The sequence below is a fragment of the Opisthorchis viverrini genome (assembly GCF_000715545.1).
Source record: "Opisthorchis viverrini unplaced genomic scaffold opera_v5_398, whole genome shotgun sequence".
NCBI lineage: Eukaryota > Metazoa > Platyhelminthes > Trematoda > Opisthorchiida > Opisthorchiidae > Opisthorchis > Opisthorchis viverrini.
The window spans coordinates 331,224-348,663 of record NW_008752057.1 but is presented as its reverse complement, the minus strand read 5'-3'; the positions used below and the strand labels follow the sequence as shown (position 1 = coordinate 348,663).

Sequence of the window (17,440 nt, the reverse complement as noted above, 5' to 3'; positions counted from 1 at the left end):
CCATTCTGCGCGTTGGGGCCCGACGAGGCCCATGTAAGGATCCTGGAAGAAACGTCCTCCACACTGGCAAACCATTTACACTTGGTGTTTCGTCAGTCGCTTGACGAAGGCCGCCTTCCCCCTGCTTGGAAGGAAGCGATTGTCACGCCAATATACAAAACTGGTGACCGACTATCGCCTGGCAGCTATAGGCCTATAAGCCTCACTAGCGTGCCGTGCAAGGTGATGGAACGCATTCTGAAGCGAGCCATCCTAGATCACCTTACTTCCAGCAATCTGATATCTCCAGCTCAACACGGGTTTCTCCCAAACCGTTCTTGCGTAATAAACATGCTCGTGTTTATGGACAGCTTAACCCAAGCCAAGGACCAAGGTCTCATATCGGGTGCCATATTTTTCGACTTCTCAAAAGCATTTGATAGGGTTCCACACGTCCCGCTGCTCCACAAACTCCAGTCTTGCGGGATTCAAGGGGAAATCCTTCGCTGGATCAAGGCGTTCCTATCAGACAGATCATTCCTAGTAAGAATAGGCTCGATCTACTCTTCTCCAGCGCCGGTCTCCGTGGGAGTTCCTCAAGGCTCCGTCCTGGGACCAGTGCTGTTTCTGATCTACGTCAACGACATCCCAGATGTTCTTGCAAGTCCATGTCTACTTTTTGCGGACGACTTGAAATTTTGGAGTTCCAATGCCAGTGCCCTCCAAATGGATGTAGACGCTACCAAGCAGTGGTCGTTGGACTGGCACCTTCCTCTGAATGACGAAAAGTGCGTCCATATGTCATTTGGAGGATGCCTTTGTACTTGGTGAGAAAGGACCAGAAAACATCATGAGGATAGATGCCAAATAGGATTTTGGTATCCGGGTCTCCTCAGACTTGTCCTTCTCACTGCACCGGTGTAGCCTTGTAGAGTGACCAGTCGATCTGTCGAGGGCTATTGAACGTCCCCAAAAACCTTCTTGCGTATCTCCGCATTTCTAATCTGATGTTTCCCACCAGAACCACGCAATGCTTTGGTAGCACCGATAGTCAAGCAGTACGGTCTTTGGCTTCATATTCACACTAAGAATTCAAGGAGTGGCACTGGGGGTTGTGGAGCGCTATACGTATATTGGGAGTTGCGTTGGCTCTGACATTATTGTGACAGACGAAGTCAAATAGGAAATCGCAAAGACCATAGTTACTTTTGCCAATTCGCGCCTCAAAAAAGGAGTCTTTCTGGATACCAAAAGACACGTGTATCGGACTACGGTGCAGGGTATACTGCTGTGCGGCTGCGAGAATTAGTCACTTCTGGTGGATGACCTGAGAAATCTTCACGTCTTTGGTAATCGATATCTCCAAACTATAGTTGGGATCGGTTGGAACCAACGCATTCGGAATGAGGTGATCAGGAGACGGGCATTTGTGAAGCAGAGTGCATCCAGCACTGCAACCTACGGGCATGGGCCAGATTTTTTACTTGGTGAGTTGCCGCCTGCCGAGATGAGTGGTACTGTCTTTGCCTTATTTGAAATGGAGGAAACCTGGAGGTGCATGGGGGATGATATGGAAGGGTGGGATGAAGGGCGTTACGAAAAGTCTGGGTGCTGAGTGGGTCCAGCTGATCCTCCCTATGTTTCGTAGGAAACACTAAACAATGTAGTGACCAACCGAAGTTAGTGGCGCTGTCAGTGTCTGCTGAGGTTGTCTGATTGAGCGTTGGAGGTGTAGGTGTAGAGATTTGTTGTGGGCTATACCTAGTGTTATATCCTCTTTGATGATGTATCAGTCAGACACGTTAGATCACCGGAATGGAGAAGACAAACAGCTTCGAGCAAGTTATACCGCAAACAAGTGGATCGTTCCGTGGTATGGAATTCAACTGAACCAGAGCCAACAGCCTAATAGGATGTCAGTGATGGGCTGAAATGTAGAACCAAAGGTTTCAGTATACAGGACAAATAGTTAAGCGGATTTGTTCGTTTGGAGGTAGTCCTACTAACACGCAGGCTCACTCCATATTCCATTTTCCACAATAAGGCTTTATTCAGATAAATCGTCCGACATTGAAGCACCAATGTTCTCATCCGGTGTTGCTGTCACCGCTGATTATGAGTCGGTTGGGATACTTCAAGACTTAATCATCAGTTGCTAAAACTTCAAGACTCGTATCTGGATGTACGGCATGATATGTTAGGGTCTGGCGCTGGCCTTTGGCGTCACCCGGGGATATACAACTCTGCGGTTTGGGCAATTCAGAAATCGTTCAGTGATACTCCTCTGTCGAACTCAGCCTGACTGTCTGCACTACTGACTTGGACTGTGATGACGCCACCAGCGATCTGGACCGTAACATCACTGACGTAAACCGTTTGCCTTGGTCAGTACACATCCGAGCAGGGAACTAGAACCAGTGTGGAAACAAGAAGTTTTTCGAATCGGTTGTACCCTTTATTTCCCCTTTCCATCAGAGGTAATGCAGTAGTTATTGAACCATTGAATCCATCAATTCCATCTCATTTCCAACTGGACTGATTTTCGATGGAGTTGTGAGCCGAATCAATCTCGATACGGGGAACTTAATCCCAGCAATGAAGGATTCACAGTCACCGCAAAATCGCCACCCAAGATCATCGTCTACCAGTAATCTATCCGCGTTATGCTGCCATACGACTAGTGCGCAGAGTTTGCCAGTAAGAAAGTTTTAGTTACTTGCAAACCACAGCTATACTTCAAGTGTCCTGGATTTCCCATGGAGAAGACCAGAAACCTTTCCGCTAAACTAAGAAGCCATCATCGACTATCCAGTAACGTCGATCACCATAGTTCGACCTAGTATTTCCGAAGTATCATACAGAATTATGCAAATAAACAATATACGCCTATGTTTGGTAAGTCATTACCACGACTTTGTTCCAATAAAATCCTCCGCCGGCATAGCAGGCATACACATCGTTTAGGGTGCGAGTTACTTAAAACATTTGTGGATAAGGGGACCCGGACGCAGCACAATGATACACAGTCTTGGAAGTGGGCCATCTTCTGCTAGGTTTTCGCGGCACATGACTGTTTGATTGATCGCGTGGTTGTTTAAACAGGAAATTGTCTATTGAACGCATGCTTGTTTTGCCAAAACAGCTGATGATACCTTAGAACACCGTGGTGTCTGCCTGCTGCACTACTCAAAGTGTAAAACGGTGCCAAGTCCATTTTGCAAACGACTTTCAATTTGAGCATTTTTTTGTTTGTAGCCGTGCGCCTGACCCGCGACTATGACCAGCACTTCTAGTCGTCACAGCTCGCGGACTAGAAGTCGTTCGCGCAGTAGGCACCCTGCTCAAAGCCGCAGCCGGAGTAGGACTGGAACGCCGCGGAGCCCATATTCGTCGCATAGTTTCAGTCACAGTCGTTCAAGATCAGCCTCTCGAACTCGAAGTCGCTCTAGATACTCGGAATCCCGTTCTCGTTCCAGGTCACGGTCTCCTCGACCTGGCTCATGGTCCAGATCACGTTCTCCATCACAAGGTGTCGCTAGCTATAGTTCTAGGTCTCGCTCTCGCACACGTTCCAGGTCTCGTTCGTCATATACCAGTGGGCGTCGACGCACATATACGAGCAGATCCCGAAGCCGCTCGCACCCTTCAGGACACTCTCGATCCGGATCCAACTATTCAACTTCTTCCGTTCAAATTAGCAGCAAAGACCCAAGAGACCGCTCAAAACGCGTGAATTGGGGAAATAGTGTGAGTTTTTGTTAGCTTTATTTAGTTGGTATTTTATTTTTTCAGTTACTATATTTTTGCAACGCGATATGAAGTTTACAGAATGACGAACCATGATTCCTGGAGGCTGATATAACAATGTAGGAACTATGGGCAGGTTTTCACACTAGCAATGTTGCGGAATGTAGGTAGCTCGGGTGCACTGTTTGGGTGTTGGTCTGTTCGCCGAGCTGAGTCACCTACTCAACCCTGCACTGACGATGTCAATTCGATTGGTGATGAAACGTTTGCAATCCGACTGCCAAGCTCGGCGAACAGACCAACAACCAAACAGGTTTTCACACTTTCAGCTCGCACGCTTCCTTCGGTTGGGCACCGAAAACGTGCTACAGCCGAATGATTACTTATTGCTCCAGCGATTAGCTGGTCTTTCATTCTGCTGTGGTGGTTATTTTTCAGCCTGATGACTTATTCTCTACGGTTAACGGGTTTACTTTCTTACCATAGTAAGAATGAGCTTGGAGTTCGCGGCTTTTCACGTTCCTGGGCATTACCGAAATAGATAGTTTTTGATCTTCACCAAAATTCACGTGAAAAAACCAGCAGAAAGTGTTTTTGCCACCGCTGTGGACATGAACACTGCTTGCTTCCAGCTCTCATCTGAGGTAGTTTCTTTTCGTTGCCCTGATGTAACCGTGTCTCCACATAGGTGGGTGCTAACAACTCAGAAAGTGGACAAATAACTACACTGTAGCTATTTAGCAGCCGACACGTTCATTCAATTGCGGGGAGAATTTTCGGTTCTAGATACAATAGGCAAACCTCGCTGTCGTCTGGGTGAGTTTTACCGCCCAGGTCTCTGCGAGGCTGATGTGGTTCTCCACTGAAAGTCTTGGGCTTGGATCTTCGGGTTGTGTTTTTTTGCTACTGTCTGTTCACTGCCTTAACGTAAAGTGGGCGTAAGTTAAGTCCCACGAATAGGCTCTGGTTTGGTTTATTACTGTATCACGTCTGCTTTATATACGTTGTACTGTGCCGTACTTTGTTGTGTTCAGCTGTGAATTACCGCAGCTTATTGTATTCTATGAATATTTATTTCGGGTATCCATCTGCAATTGGCTTGCACAAACAGTTCCATCATTCCGGAGTGTTAAGCCTGGGGCGGCGCTAAAGGTGACTACCTGTTGTGTACTCGAATGATTGAGCCAAAAATAAAGAATGAGGATTGCCGAATGATAGGCCCTAATCTTCTAACAATTTCAGTACATCAGCCAAAACACTAGGAGACACAGTTAGCTTAATGAATAGCAAGTAAACAGTTTAACCCAACATTAGCATATAACATTCTTCCCTGTCGGAGGGGTTATTGTCGGGAGAACATAGATCAGGCTTCGTGGTTTCGAAGACCATGTGGTCGAACACGTTGTTGGTCCGCGATGTACTGCAGGACGTTCTCTGAATTTCATTGAGTTGTTCTGGTGGTGCCATTTCGCCTCCAGGAGGATCATTCGAGTGTGGTTGAATCTCTTACTGAGGAGCCGCTACACTTTCGATTGATCCAGTCAAGCAGACATTAGAGATATTTTGTGCTTTGGGTGTCAGATGTCTGTGAGAAACGGTTTTTTCCTTTCCGTTTGGGAGAAGAACGCAAGCATATCGCGGGTTGCAATTAACAAGTTCGACCTTTTCCACTAACGGATCGTATTCGGAAGAACGTGCCATCCTTTTTAACAGACTGGGGCCTGGAGTCGATAACCAAGTCGGAAGAGAGGTGCCATACAATGACCTCCGGTGGTAGTTATGAAATATTTCGTGTTGTGTTGTGTTGGTAATGGTGCGTTGTAGGGAGGAACAGAGTGCAAAACATCTAGAAGCACGTATTCGCACTCAGTAATGTCCCGTTGTTGGGTCTTCAACGCCAGAGTGCTTTCCAAAGAGTGCCATTAAGCCATTCAACTTGCCCGTTACCGCGTGGATTGTTTGAGGTGGTTGGACTGGTTGCCACACCCCTCTCGTGAAGGGACGTTTGTACTTTACCCGACTTGAGGGCTCCACCGCGGTCAGAATGAACGTGTGAGGGAAGTCCGAACGAAGAAAACAACTGATTAAAACACTTGATTACGGTGGGTGAGGACACATCCGTACACGCGAAGGCGAATGAGAAACGGGAGTACTCGTCGATCATTGTTAAAAGGTATTCGTTGTGGGAAGTCGATGAAAGTCGGCCTTTAAAATGGATGCTTACGCGTTCAAATGGCTGTGTAGCTTTGATATGATTGCCGAAAGGATGATTAAGGAAACGAGGCTTCAATTCTGAACAGATACTACATTGATTTGAAAACGGTAAGTTTTCCGAGCCAACGAAATGAAGCGTCCGCTTAATGCCGGGATGACAGCGTGTTATGAAGGTGTTTGAGATCCACGTGTGAAATCGAAGATATCTGTTCAGCCCACGAGAGTGCGTCAGTGGCTTTATTCTTATTACCTGGACGGTTTTGGATATCGTAATGAAAAAGGGTAGTTCGATTTTCCATCCCTAGAGTTTGTCATTTTTCACTTTGCCTCTGTGCTGTGTGTCGCAAATGAAGGTGACTGATCGTTGACAAGTGTAAAGTGATTGTCAATCAGGTAGTATCGCCATTTTCTCAGGGCCTCAACAAGATTGCTGAATGATGACGCTTCTTGTGTGACAAAGTGCGTAAAAAACTACCGGGCGCCCGTCTTGATTGAGAGTAGCCGCAATGGCTGTCGGAAGCATCAGTTTCCACAACTAGTGGACGAGTGTAGGCTAGGGTAAACACGGCGGCCTTTTCCAAATAGTGTTTTAGATTATTCAATGCAGCTTGTACGCTATGTGGAATGGGGAACATCCAGTTTTGGACGATTTGCTGAATTTTATCCGAAAAACACGGGATCCAGTGTGCGTAGTATGCCATTATTCCGACCTATCTTCGTTGTGAGCGAATGTCACATGGATGAGGCAACTCCCTTATGTCTCGAAAACGTTCAGGGTCTGGTTTTATCATACCGTGAGATATTTCATATCTTAGTAATGTGCTTTCGCAGCAGCTATGATGCTCTTTTCACGGTTAAATCTATCACCATGACGTTTTGAGGCCCCTGGGGCGAGATGGCCCACGTGGTTAGAGCGCGGATTTACTGACCGGAAGGTCCGTGGTTCAAACCCGACCTCTACCTCTCGACTTCCCCTGTCTAGGCTTGGGCAACCTGGCAGTTCCCCAGCCTTCGTGCCTCCTTCGTGTGTCATGGCAGCTAGGCACCGAAGGAGTACTACAGCTGAACGATTTTATTTATTATTTGAGGCCTTTAGGAATTTTTTTAAATTTCGATAATCCTGGGCATCACGACCACACACGGTAACATCGTCAACATATGCGTATGATGTTGTCTATGGTGCGTTGAAAGCCGGTCACATCATTAGTAACTCCGAACGGAATGCAGCGAAATTGAAACAGCTGACCACATGCCCCGAATGCAGTATGTGGCTTGTCTTTGTCGAGAATGGGGATCTGATGGTGCACACTTTGAAGGTCTAGTGTGCTAAACACAGTGTAATTGGGAACCTCCACAACTTCGCCAACCTTCGGCATAGGATACGCATGAAGGTGCGCGAAGCGATTTACGCTTTGACTATAATCGATGACCATGCGCTTCTTATACCTTTCATTTGTAGTAACGAGAACCTAGGCCCGCCAAGGGAAGTTAGACGGTTCAATAATTTTGTCTGCTAGTAGCTTCAGGATCTCCTTCTCGATAGACACATCTGCGCGAAGAAACGACGAGATTTTGTAGCAATCGGAGCGAAATTGTCAAACAAAGAGGGAGCATCGATTTTCGCTGCTTTCAGTGTGCATACGGCGAATGGGGGCCGTTTACCCTGAATGGTATGACCACATTCTGATGTTGACCGAGAAAATCCAGGCCACGAATGATGTCTGAACACAAGTTGGACAAGAGCGAGAGTTTGACACCTTCGTATCGCGTGCTTTTGTACAGCATGGTAGCACGAAGATGACCACCAGAAACGCAAGATAAATTCGTTGAAGCCATCGGGATAGCGCGCTTAAAGGATGTTATTGTCCAATCGTGCTTTAGTGCGATGTCAAAAGAAATTTAACTTTCGCAGCTACTAGTATCGGCAAGAGCATGAACTGGGATATTATTCACCATAACATCAATAATTGATTTGGAAAGTCCAATAGATGAAGAGATGTTGAAACTGGATGAGACACCAGGGTTCAACATCGATGTGATACGACTTAAATTCGGTTTGGATCGACACACTTTTTGGAAATGACCTTTCTTGCCGCAGGAATGACAGAAAGATTCACGAGCCGGGCATTTTGAACGAAAGTGCTTGCCGTTGCCACAGAAGAAGCAAGATAAGGCTGTGCTTGCAATCGCGTCATTAGAGTCAGTCTGAGAGATAAGGGCATCACGAACAGGAATCAAAAGTTCATCAGTTTTGCTAGATGCGGCACCACAGGGAACATGAGGAGACGAGTTGTGACTGTTGTTGAGCATGTTCAAGCAGACGTGCCTCGTCAAACGCTTGTTGAAGCTTGAGTGTGTTTTTTCTAGTGGTCGTTGGCGAACAGAATTAGACTGCAGGAATGTGTCGAATAATTGACCTGGTTCTTGTTTGGTAGTAGCCAGCACGTGGCGAGCAAGGACCTCATTTTTGGGTTTAATGTCTGGATGGCGTCTTCGTAAGTAGTACATTCACGAACATGTTGATAGACGACGTTTGAGAGTTCGATGTATGAGAGGAAATTCGTAAACGTTTCATGCCAATGGATCCACTGTTCTGAAGCAGGAGAGGATTGGGAGTTGGCTCTAAACCGATCTGGACGAAACAGTCGTTCCATTGTATTCTGTTAGAAGATTAAATTGTAATGCACTCGACTGATTGAGCCAGAAAGAGAGAATGAGGATTTCTGAATGATAGGCTCTACTCTTCTAACAATTTCAGTACATCAGCTAAAACATCAGGAAACAGGGTTAGTTTAATGGGTAGCAAGTAAACAACGTTAGTATATAACATCTGTGACCAAAGTTGTACGAACCGAAGCGTACGATAGCTGGTACTAGCCAGCCTGAGGTAAGTTTCCTAAGTGGTGTGGACTACCAGATATATCTTTTAATGTACTATGGGACCAACTGTTCATTTCTGTCCACTTGAACTGACAGTTGTGGGCTGCTATTTGGAACTGCTGCTGATGTTGACCATCCGGTCGATTCCATCGGATTTACACTGGGTACAGCAGTGAAGCATCAGTGCCAACACTGATGTTACTGTCTTTGATGATGACACTGCGTACAGGGCTTTCAGGTGGATGTAAGTGCAGCTCAGCGCAAACTATGTGGCATGACCCATTATGTGCCCGTATTTATCAGCTTATTTCGACGTGACAGACCAGTCTGGAAAAGCATGCCGTATAACAACTTTCGACCGGACATGCCTAAAAGTAAACGAACACCTGATGGCATTGGATTGTGACACGACTAGATTAAACAATGTGGACTCATTATAGGGGAGGGATGAGGGGCTATTGTATTTTAAACCCAACTTTATGGTTTGTTTCAACGTCCAATCTCTCCTCTCCCACAGATGATTTGTTGTGGTATGGTGCTCCACCCCATAGTGACACAGAAGCCCGACTGCACACTAGACACTTCCAATTGGAACAGTTATAGGACATCCGTGTTTACTCTGAATTGTTGGTCTTTTCTTGCATTAATAGATCTGGTTGGTGGGAGAGAAAGCCAAGGACGTACTATTCCACTTCTGTGACAAGTGCGACCTTCCTATCGTCATCTATGGCCGTCTGGTAAGCAAGCCGTCGTTCCTCTACCATGATTTGTCTCTAGTTGCCGTGCAAGCATGTGCTTTGTTATCAATGCGCTGTCAAATTGTCAAACAAATGTAGCAGGTAAGCGACATTTAACCGTCCGGTTTTTCAGGATGGCACTTATTTACGTTTTACATGGTTGTAGTCCGTTTAATCTACACTCAACCGTTTTAATGACCGAGTGGTTTTAGTTCTCCAGAATTCTGAGAGCGTGGCTATGAAGTGGATTGTGAGAAGTTCTCTGTCGGCGAAAAAACATGTAGGAAGCCCACCGTTTGACACCATTCTGGTAGCCAAGGGTGCCTAGATTTCAGTTACTCCGAACCGCGTAATCACGAATAAAGGTATATCGGTTGTCAATTCTGGTAGGTGACGGCTATACTTCTATTTTGTTAATGGCGAGAACTTAGGAAGGCTAGAGATCCGAATGCAGAATACCCAATGCGACTGCAGTTCTTCAGCGGATAGATATCGCATCCTAATAAGTTATTTATAAGCGTGGACTATCGATCAAGGTGATTGTAATGCGCTGAAACGCCAACCAGCGTTCAGTTTAATATGCGGTTTCCACTTACTATGTCGGACACCCATAGGAACCTAAGGTTGTGCACTGTTTTAAAATTGATCTTCGAAATCCACTTGATACAGAGTAAATTTGTATGCGGTCACGTGAGACAATGCACCGTATAAAGCCTGCATCCGGTTTCCTATCACCAGATTTCGGATGCAGTATACATATACTTACGCAGAATACGTGATTTAGTTGGAGTTGTCTGGGGATAGTTGGCTGATCATGCACTACGCTTCGCAGTTGCTTGCGATTCGTAGAAACAGGGAGAGTGGCTTTTTGTTATTCCCTGAGGGTTTCTCGCAAACGTAGGTCTACTGCATGGTCCATAGTCCGAGTTGAGTCGGGATCTCCTCGGCACTATCGTCATAACCTCGGTGTTGAATATCATCAATGTCCTGCAATCCATTACAAGGTTCAAGTGGTCAGTTCTGGCAATACCTCAATAGGGTTCAACTGTATCACTCTGAAGGGAACCCAACCTCGCCGTTTCGACTGTTGAGTTGTTCACAGGGAAGGGATTTATTTAATAGGAGTGGTGTAGTGTGGGTCATGTTGCACCTCATTGCTCAACTCAAGGCTAATATTTTGTTCCTACACAACCGTCCTCGGCGCCAGTGCCTTCTCTGATCCTAAATAACTGTCATGTTCAGATAATACTTATTCTTTCAAAATCTCATGTGTTTTCAGGTGCCAGAAGTCGGTGCAAAATATTGAGCGTTGCCTTGTTGGTGGCATTTTTATGTGTTTTGAAAGTGACAACTGTCGTCGCACCTATTTGAGTCAGCGTGATCTTCAGGCACATATAGACCATCGTCATCGTGTTGGGAGCACTGGCGGTTCCACGACTACGCCGGCAGCGCCGGGAGCAGTACAAGTAAAGACCTCTACTGCACAGAAAACCCAATCCAAAGTTTCGCCGGACGATTCAGGAAACCAGCCAATTCCAACTGGGTCCACGGTTCCAGTTTCATTATCAAATGATTCATTATCGCTCTTACAATCTTTACAACGATCATCAAATTTGGCACAGTGTGCCAGTGTCTCAGTTTCATCTGCTACATTGGGATTTACCACTGGAAATAAAAACGTTGGACTTCTACCTCTACCACCAACTTCAACTTCGACCTCCTTACCCCATCCACGTATCCCCATGAATGTGGCCCCACCAGTTCGACCCCCACCAACGTTAACCCCGTTTCCACAGATGATGCAGTTTTCAACCCCACCTCCTCCTTTGGGTCCCCGTGGGATCCCTCCTCCGTCTGTCATGAATCCTTCTATTCCGCCACCAGCGGTCCCAGCACCTCGCAGCCAGCCACCACCATTTAGTTCAACCAACGCTGTGGCAGCACTTGCAGCAGCCGCAGCCGCAATGAGTGGTACTCATCCAAAACCACCTGCCATGCAAGGTCGTTCAAATTCCTTGCTTTCTGCTCCTCTCTCAGTTGGATCTACTGGCCATTTACAGGTTAGCTTTTTTACAGAAGCCTGAGCAGGAGTCTGTTTGTATTCCATTTGTTACATAAAGTAATTCATATCTTCCGTTTAACTAGATTTTAGCGACCCAGATCATCGTGAATTAATTCATTAAAATTGTCCAATTGGCATTTTTGCCGAAATGATCTCATCTATATAGCATATCTTGAGTAGGGTCGCCTAAATTCCGTTCGAGACGGTATTATCATAAAATGTTTATCTGTCCAATCTGTTCTGCCGACGAGATTAGCTGATAGTGAACCCCTGCAAGCCAGAAATCGCGTAGGACTCATGTTTATGGTTGCGACTTCCGTAGGTAGCTTCTCAAACTTGACTGGAGCCGCTCAAAATGGAGCACTCACAGCTCCGATTCGAAGAGCAAATTACATGCGAATTACATGATTTCTAGTCGTCCTTATTATCTGTTCTTCTGCGGTTTATACGTGTCACTCATGAAAGTCGGAAACAGAAGACTTCTCTTGCTTCCATTGAACTGCTTGAGTCTGTGGATCGATAGAAGCCGATGTGGCTGTGGTTCATAGCCAGCTATGTGCACACACATTTTCAGAGGGTGAGGTTTATAGAGTTGCCTAACCTCTGAGAAAGCGGATGTTTCCCGTGGCTACGAACTAAAACGCCAACAATCGACCAGTTGGTTCCTCGTTACCATATTGGATCACAGACTTCACGAGTTACCCGTGGATAGTGCGTAGTGCATCTTGAACCAGCGTTGACAACTCACGAAGTCATATGTACGACTGACTGCTACCGACGGGAAAAGTGTCGAAATTGCTTCCTGAGGATTGTATCTGTTCATCACGCCAACTCCCCATGGAGATCCAGAAAGACATTGGTGCTTGTTAACTAGCACCCGCTCTTGCTGCGAATGCATCGTCATCCCATCTATATGGCCTGTCAAGTTGTTATGTCCCTGTGAGCAGATTTATCTGAAGTACTAATGTTGCTCGGGCTCTGATCTAAAACATGTGCCGTGTTCTCAGTCGGATGTGTGGTACACAAATGCTCAACACAGTGGTAGCAAGGTTGATCTTTCTGGATTATGTACATGAATCACAAACCATGATATCCAAAACCGTCTGCCTAATAAACCTCAGAATCAATCTTATTAGGTTGATTGAGGTCGTAGCTTGAACTTCCCACGATCATCAGACAGAATTCTCACGACTAATATCAGCTCACATGTTAAACACATGCTTCGCTGCGGAAATTACCCAGCTATACTAGAGGACGAGTGATTTTCACCGACCCTGGATTCGTTGCCTAGGTTTTTAAGCCTGCAAATGTTCCTAAGAGATTGGGATGTAAGCAACTCAGTGTACTGTTATGCGCTGTTATAGAGATTATTCCAAGGCGCGCAGTATTATTGACGGTCTGTTGCAAGCCGAGCGATTTGTTATGACGTTTAGGTTTATCCTTTAACATTAGGTGGGGAATAGTACAGTTGGAGGCGTGGAGACAAATTTTCCATAGATGTTGCTATAAGAAAGGTGGGATTGCATTCTGCAAGCTTGATAACAGGGATTTGATGCGACGGTCAGCAAGCTTGAAGGGATTTGATGCGACGGTCACCATGGAGGGGAGGTAGGAGAGGCACGCCCGAGAATGAAGTCATCTGGGTTTGACATCCATACGCTCTTTAGAGTTGCGATCTAGGTTGCTCTACCATTTGTTTTCTAGACAGGGACAGGTAAATAGTGTTCGTATAGAAACTCGCTTAGGCGCATATGCTCCATCACCAATATGGTTTGTATTGTAGGAGGTCGGTTTTTTCTGGATGGCAAATGGGACTAATTTTTAAGATGTTACTGTCATAAAGTATGTTTGACCTTTTACCAATAGATTATTGCATACTGCTAGCGTCATTGTTTTCCATGAATGACATTGCTGTGAGCTTTCTCTGAGATTACTTTTGGGGGACAGCCGTAGACGCGGCTACCTGGTCGGCTACCTGGGGCATCCTGTAACTTTGAACTCGTCCCCCTATTTTATCTATCCACACTCCTGATCAGCACATTGGACATGGGTGTTTTTTCAGAAAGCCCGCGAATTCCGGCAACTCAAAGGCATGCAGTGACGACCAATACTTCATCAGTTTCTAACTACTACTGGACCTCTAAATTACGGTCACCTCTAGCCACTTTCTGTTGCTTAGGCATGCCGCGGGATGTCCAACTTGGCTGCCTGAATTCGCGATGTTTGTACAAACTACTAGAAAAACCTCAGTAGCACGATTATGTTGAACAAGTATATCCTACCTACCATACACCCACCTGCTCGTTGCACCTTTGCATTACCTGCGTTTCACATCTTTGGATGGATGGCTTCTTGAGTCTAGATGAATAGTATATTAACAAAGTTTTAAAATCTGCAAACCTCCGTAATAGCTGACTGGCCCGGCGGGTTTTAATCGTAATCTGGACAGATAGACAGACGCTGGGTCTGGTGGGAACATCGTATCAGCAATGCTGAGGTAGGCTAAATGGTTTTAGGGAAAAGGGGCCTCCCACGACGGATCAGCTGTTCATGCTTCGCAGGTTACGTTGGTTAGAATATGCGACAGGACCGTTTTCCTCTCATGGCGATTTTTTCTTGGTTATATGATGCGTGGATGAGTCCAGGAGATGAACAGTCTGTGCTCTGGCAACGAATTATGAAAACAACCAGTGAACTCGGTCGGGTTGGCAAATGCCGACTTACTGGATGGGGATCCCGTTACCAAACTTTTCAGTAGTTAATGACTGGCAGGCATAGTTCAGTCATGTGGCCAGTGGCATCTGTCGCCTTCAATGCGCAGCTTCACAGTCTCCCGTTTCCTAAAAGCGATATACAATGTAAGCTAAGGGATTACGCCATCACTTCAAATGCTTGGCTCTATCTTCCACGCCCCCCCATTTTCAGTTAGCTGAAACAGCATCAGCTGGGACCAATGGTTTATATAGTTCCTAATGATGAACTGAACTGATAGGCTGACATCGAGAGATACCGTCCTTCGGAAGAACTCTATTTTAACTGATTCTCTGGGGTAGGGGAGACTCCCAGTAGAAAAGCATCTCTCAAAATCCACTTTTAGCTGGATCATTAAGATAATCCTACAAGAGGGACAAGACTGTTGATGCCGGTGGATGCGGTGGTTAATGCACACAGCGGTAAGACAAGGGTCCTGATTTGTTTGCCGCAAAATTGCGGTGTGGTGTTGTCCGACTTGTTTCTAAAAGCAGTGCCGTACGCACCGGAAACTTTTTTCAGAAGACTATTTTCTTCAAACGTGCACCTTCGTTGTTGTTTTTGCTTCCGACCTATCGTGTTTCCCCGCTTATTCATGGTCCTCGGATATGGGTAGCCTTCTGTGCTCCGTCTCACAAGCAATACGTTACTGCACAATTCTTATTGCGTATTTTTATTCAAGTTCTACCGATCAGTTCCCCACCGCAGACGCCACACATTGGTGCTTGACTTGACCCACCATGCAAACATGTTCATATCTCTTAGGCCAGAGTAGCGTAATTTGAGCGGTGTCCTCCGAACTCTGCATTGGTGTTGGATTCTCATTAAGACGACAACTGGGAGTAAGTGGTCGCACGATTTAAATTGTCACTATTATGCTGGAGTTGTGCTGAATGTTGAACCTGGGTTTTTCTACCTCTCTTCAGTGAGACTGATAGATGGTCTAAGTGACAGTAAATTCATCTCCGAATTTCACTTCCTTCTCTGGTGGTGTATATTGGTTACAATATTAGTGGACCCTAACGTAATTACATTTACCGACTAGCGAGTCAATCCTCATTTGAGGCAAGAAAGTCCAGTGGTTAGAGCGCGAATTTACTGACCGGTAGGTCAGTGATTCCAACCGGATATCTGCATCTTGATTACCCGTGTCTAGGTTTGGGCAACCTGACAGCCCTCGCGCTTCCTTCGGGTAGCATGGCAGCTAGGTACCAAGTGGGTGTTACAACTGGGGTATTGTTCGCCAATCGGTATTAACGGTCAAACAGGTCCCCTGACTGCTTACAACTATTCATGCGTTTCATCGTGGTAACCAATGCTGTCTTGTGTGATTCTCACGCTCCTCCCTGGGTTCGAACCCGGAACACATATTACGATGTGTTTCTGTATGTGTTGTTGAGTTTTAGCTGACGGGTAACAGTACATTTCACTAGTTTTCATATTCGCATGTCTTGTGTTTTTTCCGAGTCAATCCTGTTTGTGATTGTTAGCGTGTTTTCTATTTCAGCCGACCGGTTTGAATTTGTCGCTGCTTACTAACGCGCTGATTGGTGGAAGCACTACCTGGAGTCGAACGAACACAAACATTTCCAATGTCCGAACACCGTCGTCCACTCCGTCTAGACTTCCACAGTCGGGCCCTTCCGGCCCATTGAACATTGGAAGATTTCCATTCTAACTTACCAAATATGCATAGCTAAATTACCACTTGATAACCTTGCTGTTCTGCCATGTTTTTTCCCCCAACCAGTGTCTCTCAGGCAAAGAGGCCTTGTTACCGTGCTGTTGGGTAAAACAGCCTAAGAAGTTTCAAGCTGGTTCGTTGCTCAAGATGAGAGCTACTGAGTCGAACAACCATAATTCGACCGCTCATTTATAGGCCTGGGAATTCTGGTGGTATTTTGGCCTCTGTTTCTTTCGGGTTGCTTGTCACCGATGCATAAGAAGCATATTTCGACCTCACAGTTGTCTCTTGTAGTTCTAGATATGACTCAAATCTTAGCTAAGATGTGCATAATCACGGTCGGCTAAATTCATGTATATTGCCCAACTTAGGCTTCAGAGTAGGTCAGCTAAGAACCGAATTGATCAAACAGCTGAGCGGTATGTCCTGTCTCCAATAAAGCTCTAGAAAACATCTAAAACATTCCTAGAACAACGTCCGTCATCAGTTGTATTATGCTCCTAAGCCAAGGCCTCTGCAGTTTCTCTCTCTGGTCCAGATGAGGCTCTTTGTCCTGTCGCTATGAGCATAGGGTTGGGTTGGATCCCACCAGGTCTTCAGTAGCACTTGAAACTTTGGAACTCCGCCTATATTTTCCATGCGCCCTCCGATGACTTTATCGAACCACTGTGATGGAGGACAAACGAGAAAAGTTTCTGTCATTCCTGACTGTGAAAGATTTCCGCAGTTAGCTGTGCTGTGAAATATGTCTAGGACTCTTCTACGATTGTCCTTTGATTCGTTATTCCTCTATTATTTCGTCCCAAATTACGATGGCTTAGAGCCGTTAACAGCGACACAGAAAAGTGGTAGGCTCGAACCATTCATCCTCTTCGCAAGCACACATCTTTGCAGTTTGATTGCTATTATCTGTGAAATTCTACTGCTTGCCTTGCCTTCACTCCGGTAATAAGTTGAAGCAGGTTTTTTTGTGGGATAAGACTGTAGTTCACGAATACATCTGTTCGAAGTAGAGAGAGAGATCAAGAGTGTGTTTTGTCAGTTTCGTGGCCTGAAACTGTGACCTCGTGGCATCCACAATGATTGGAATTCACTTCCTTTATGTTCAACTATGCCACTGTCGGCGGTACAATACGTAAAGACGAGGGGTGTTCATAGGAAAGCCCTTGATTTTTTTCGCTGGACTGTTATCATCGTGTTGGGACAGCATCTGATCGAAGTTGATAGTGTTGACGGAATCAGAGTGGTCCCTTTCGAAGTGTACGCTGCCATTGCGCGATAGCATTCTTTTGGCAAACGGAGTGTACGCCTTTGCGTTCTGCTGTATAGTTACAGAGATAGTTCGTAGTGACATTTTTTGGTGAATTGGGTTTCTGCGTCATCGTA

At 45.8% G+C, this 17,440-nt stretch overlaps 1 protein-coding gene across 1 annotated transcript in view; it reads left to right on the top strand.

Annotated features, from left to right (window-relative positions):
- T265_10724 (hypothetical protein) overlaps positions 1–16,117 on the top strand; it is a gene marked incomplete at both ends in the record, with an annotated part of 17,041 nt that extends 924 nt beyond the window's left edge. Inside the window, 7 exons of the mRNA XM_009177184.1 lie at positions 97–767; positions 1,149–1,297; positions 1,353–1,557; positions 3,456–3,726; positions 9,471–9,652; positions 10,837–11,617; positions 15,878–16,117. Coding sequence (XP_009175448.1) covers positions 97–767; positions 1,149–1,297; positions 1,353–1,557; positions 3,456–3,726; positions 9,471–9,652; positions 10,837–11,617; positions 15,878–16,048 — 2,430 coding nt within the window. The remainder of the gene's footprint in view (positions 1–96; positions 768–1,148; positions 1,298–1,352; positions 1,558–3,455; positions 3,727–9,470; positions 9,653–10,836; positions 11,618–15,877) is intronic.
- Positions 16,118–17,440: the final 1,323 nt, after the last annotated feature.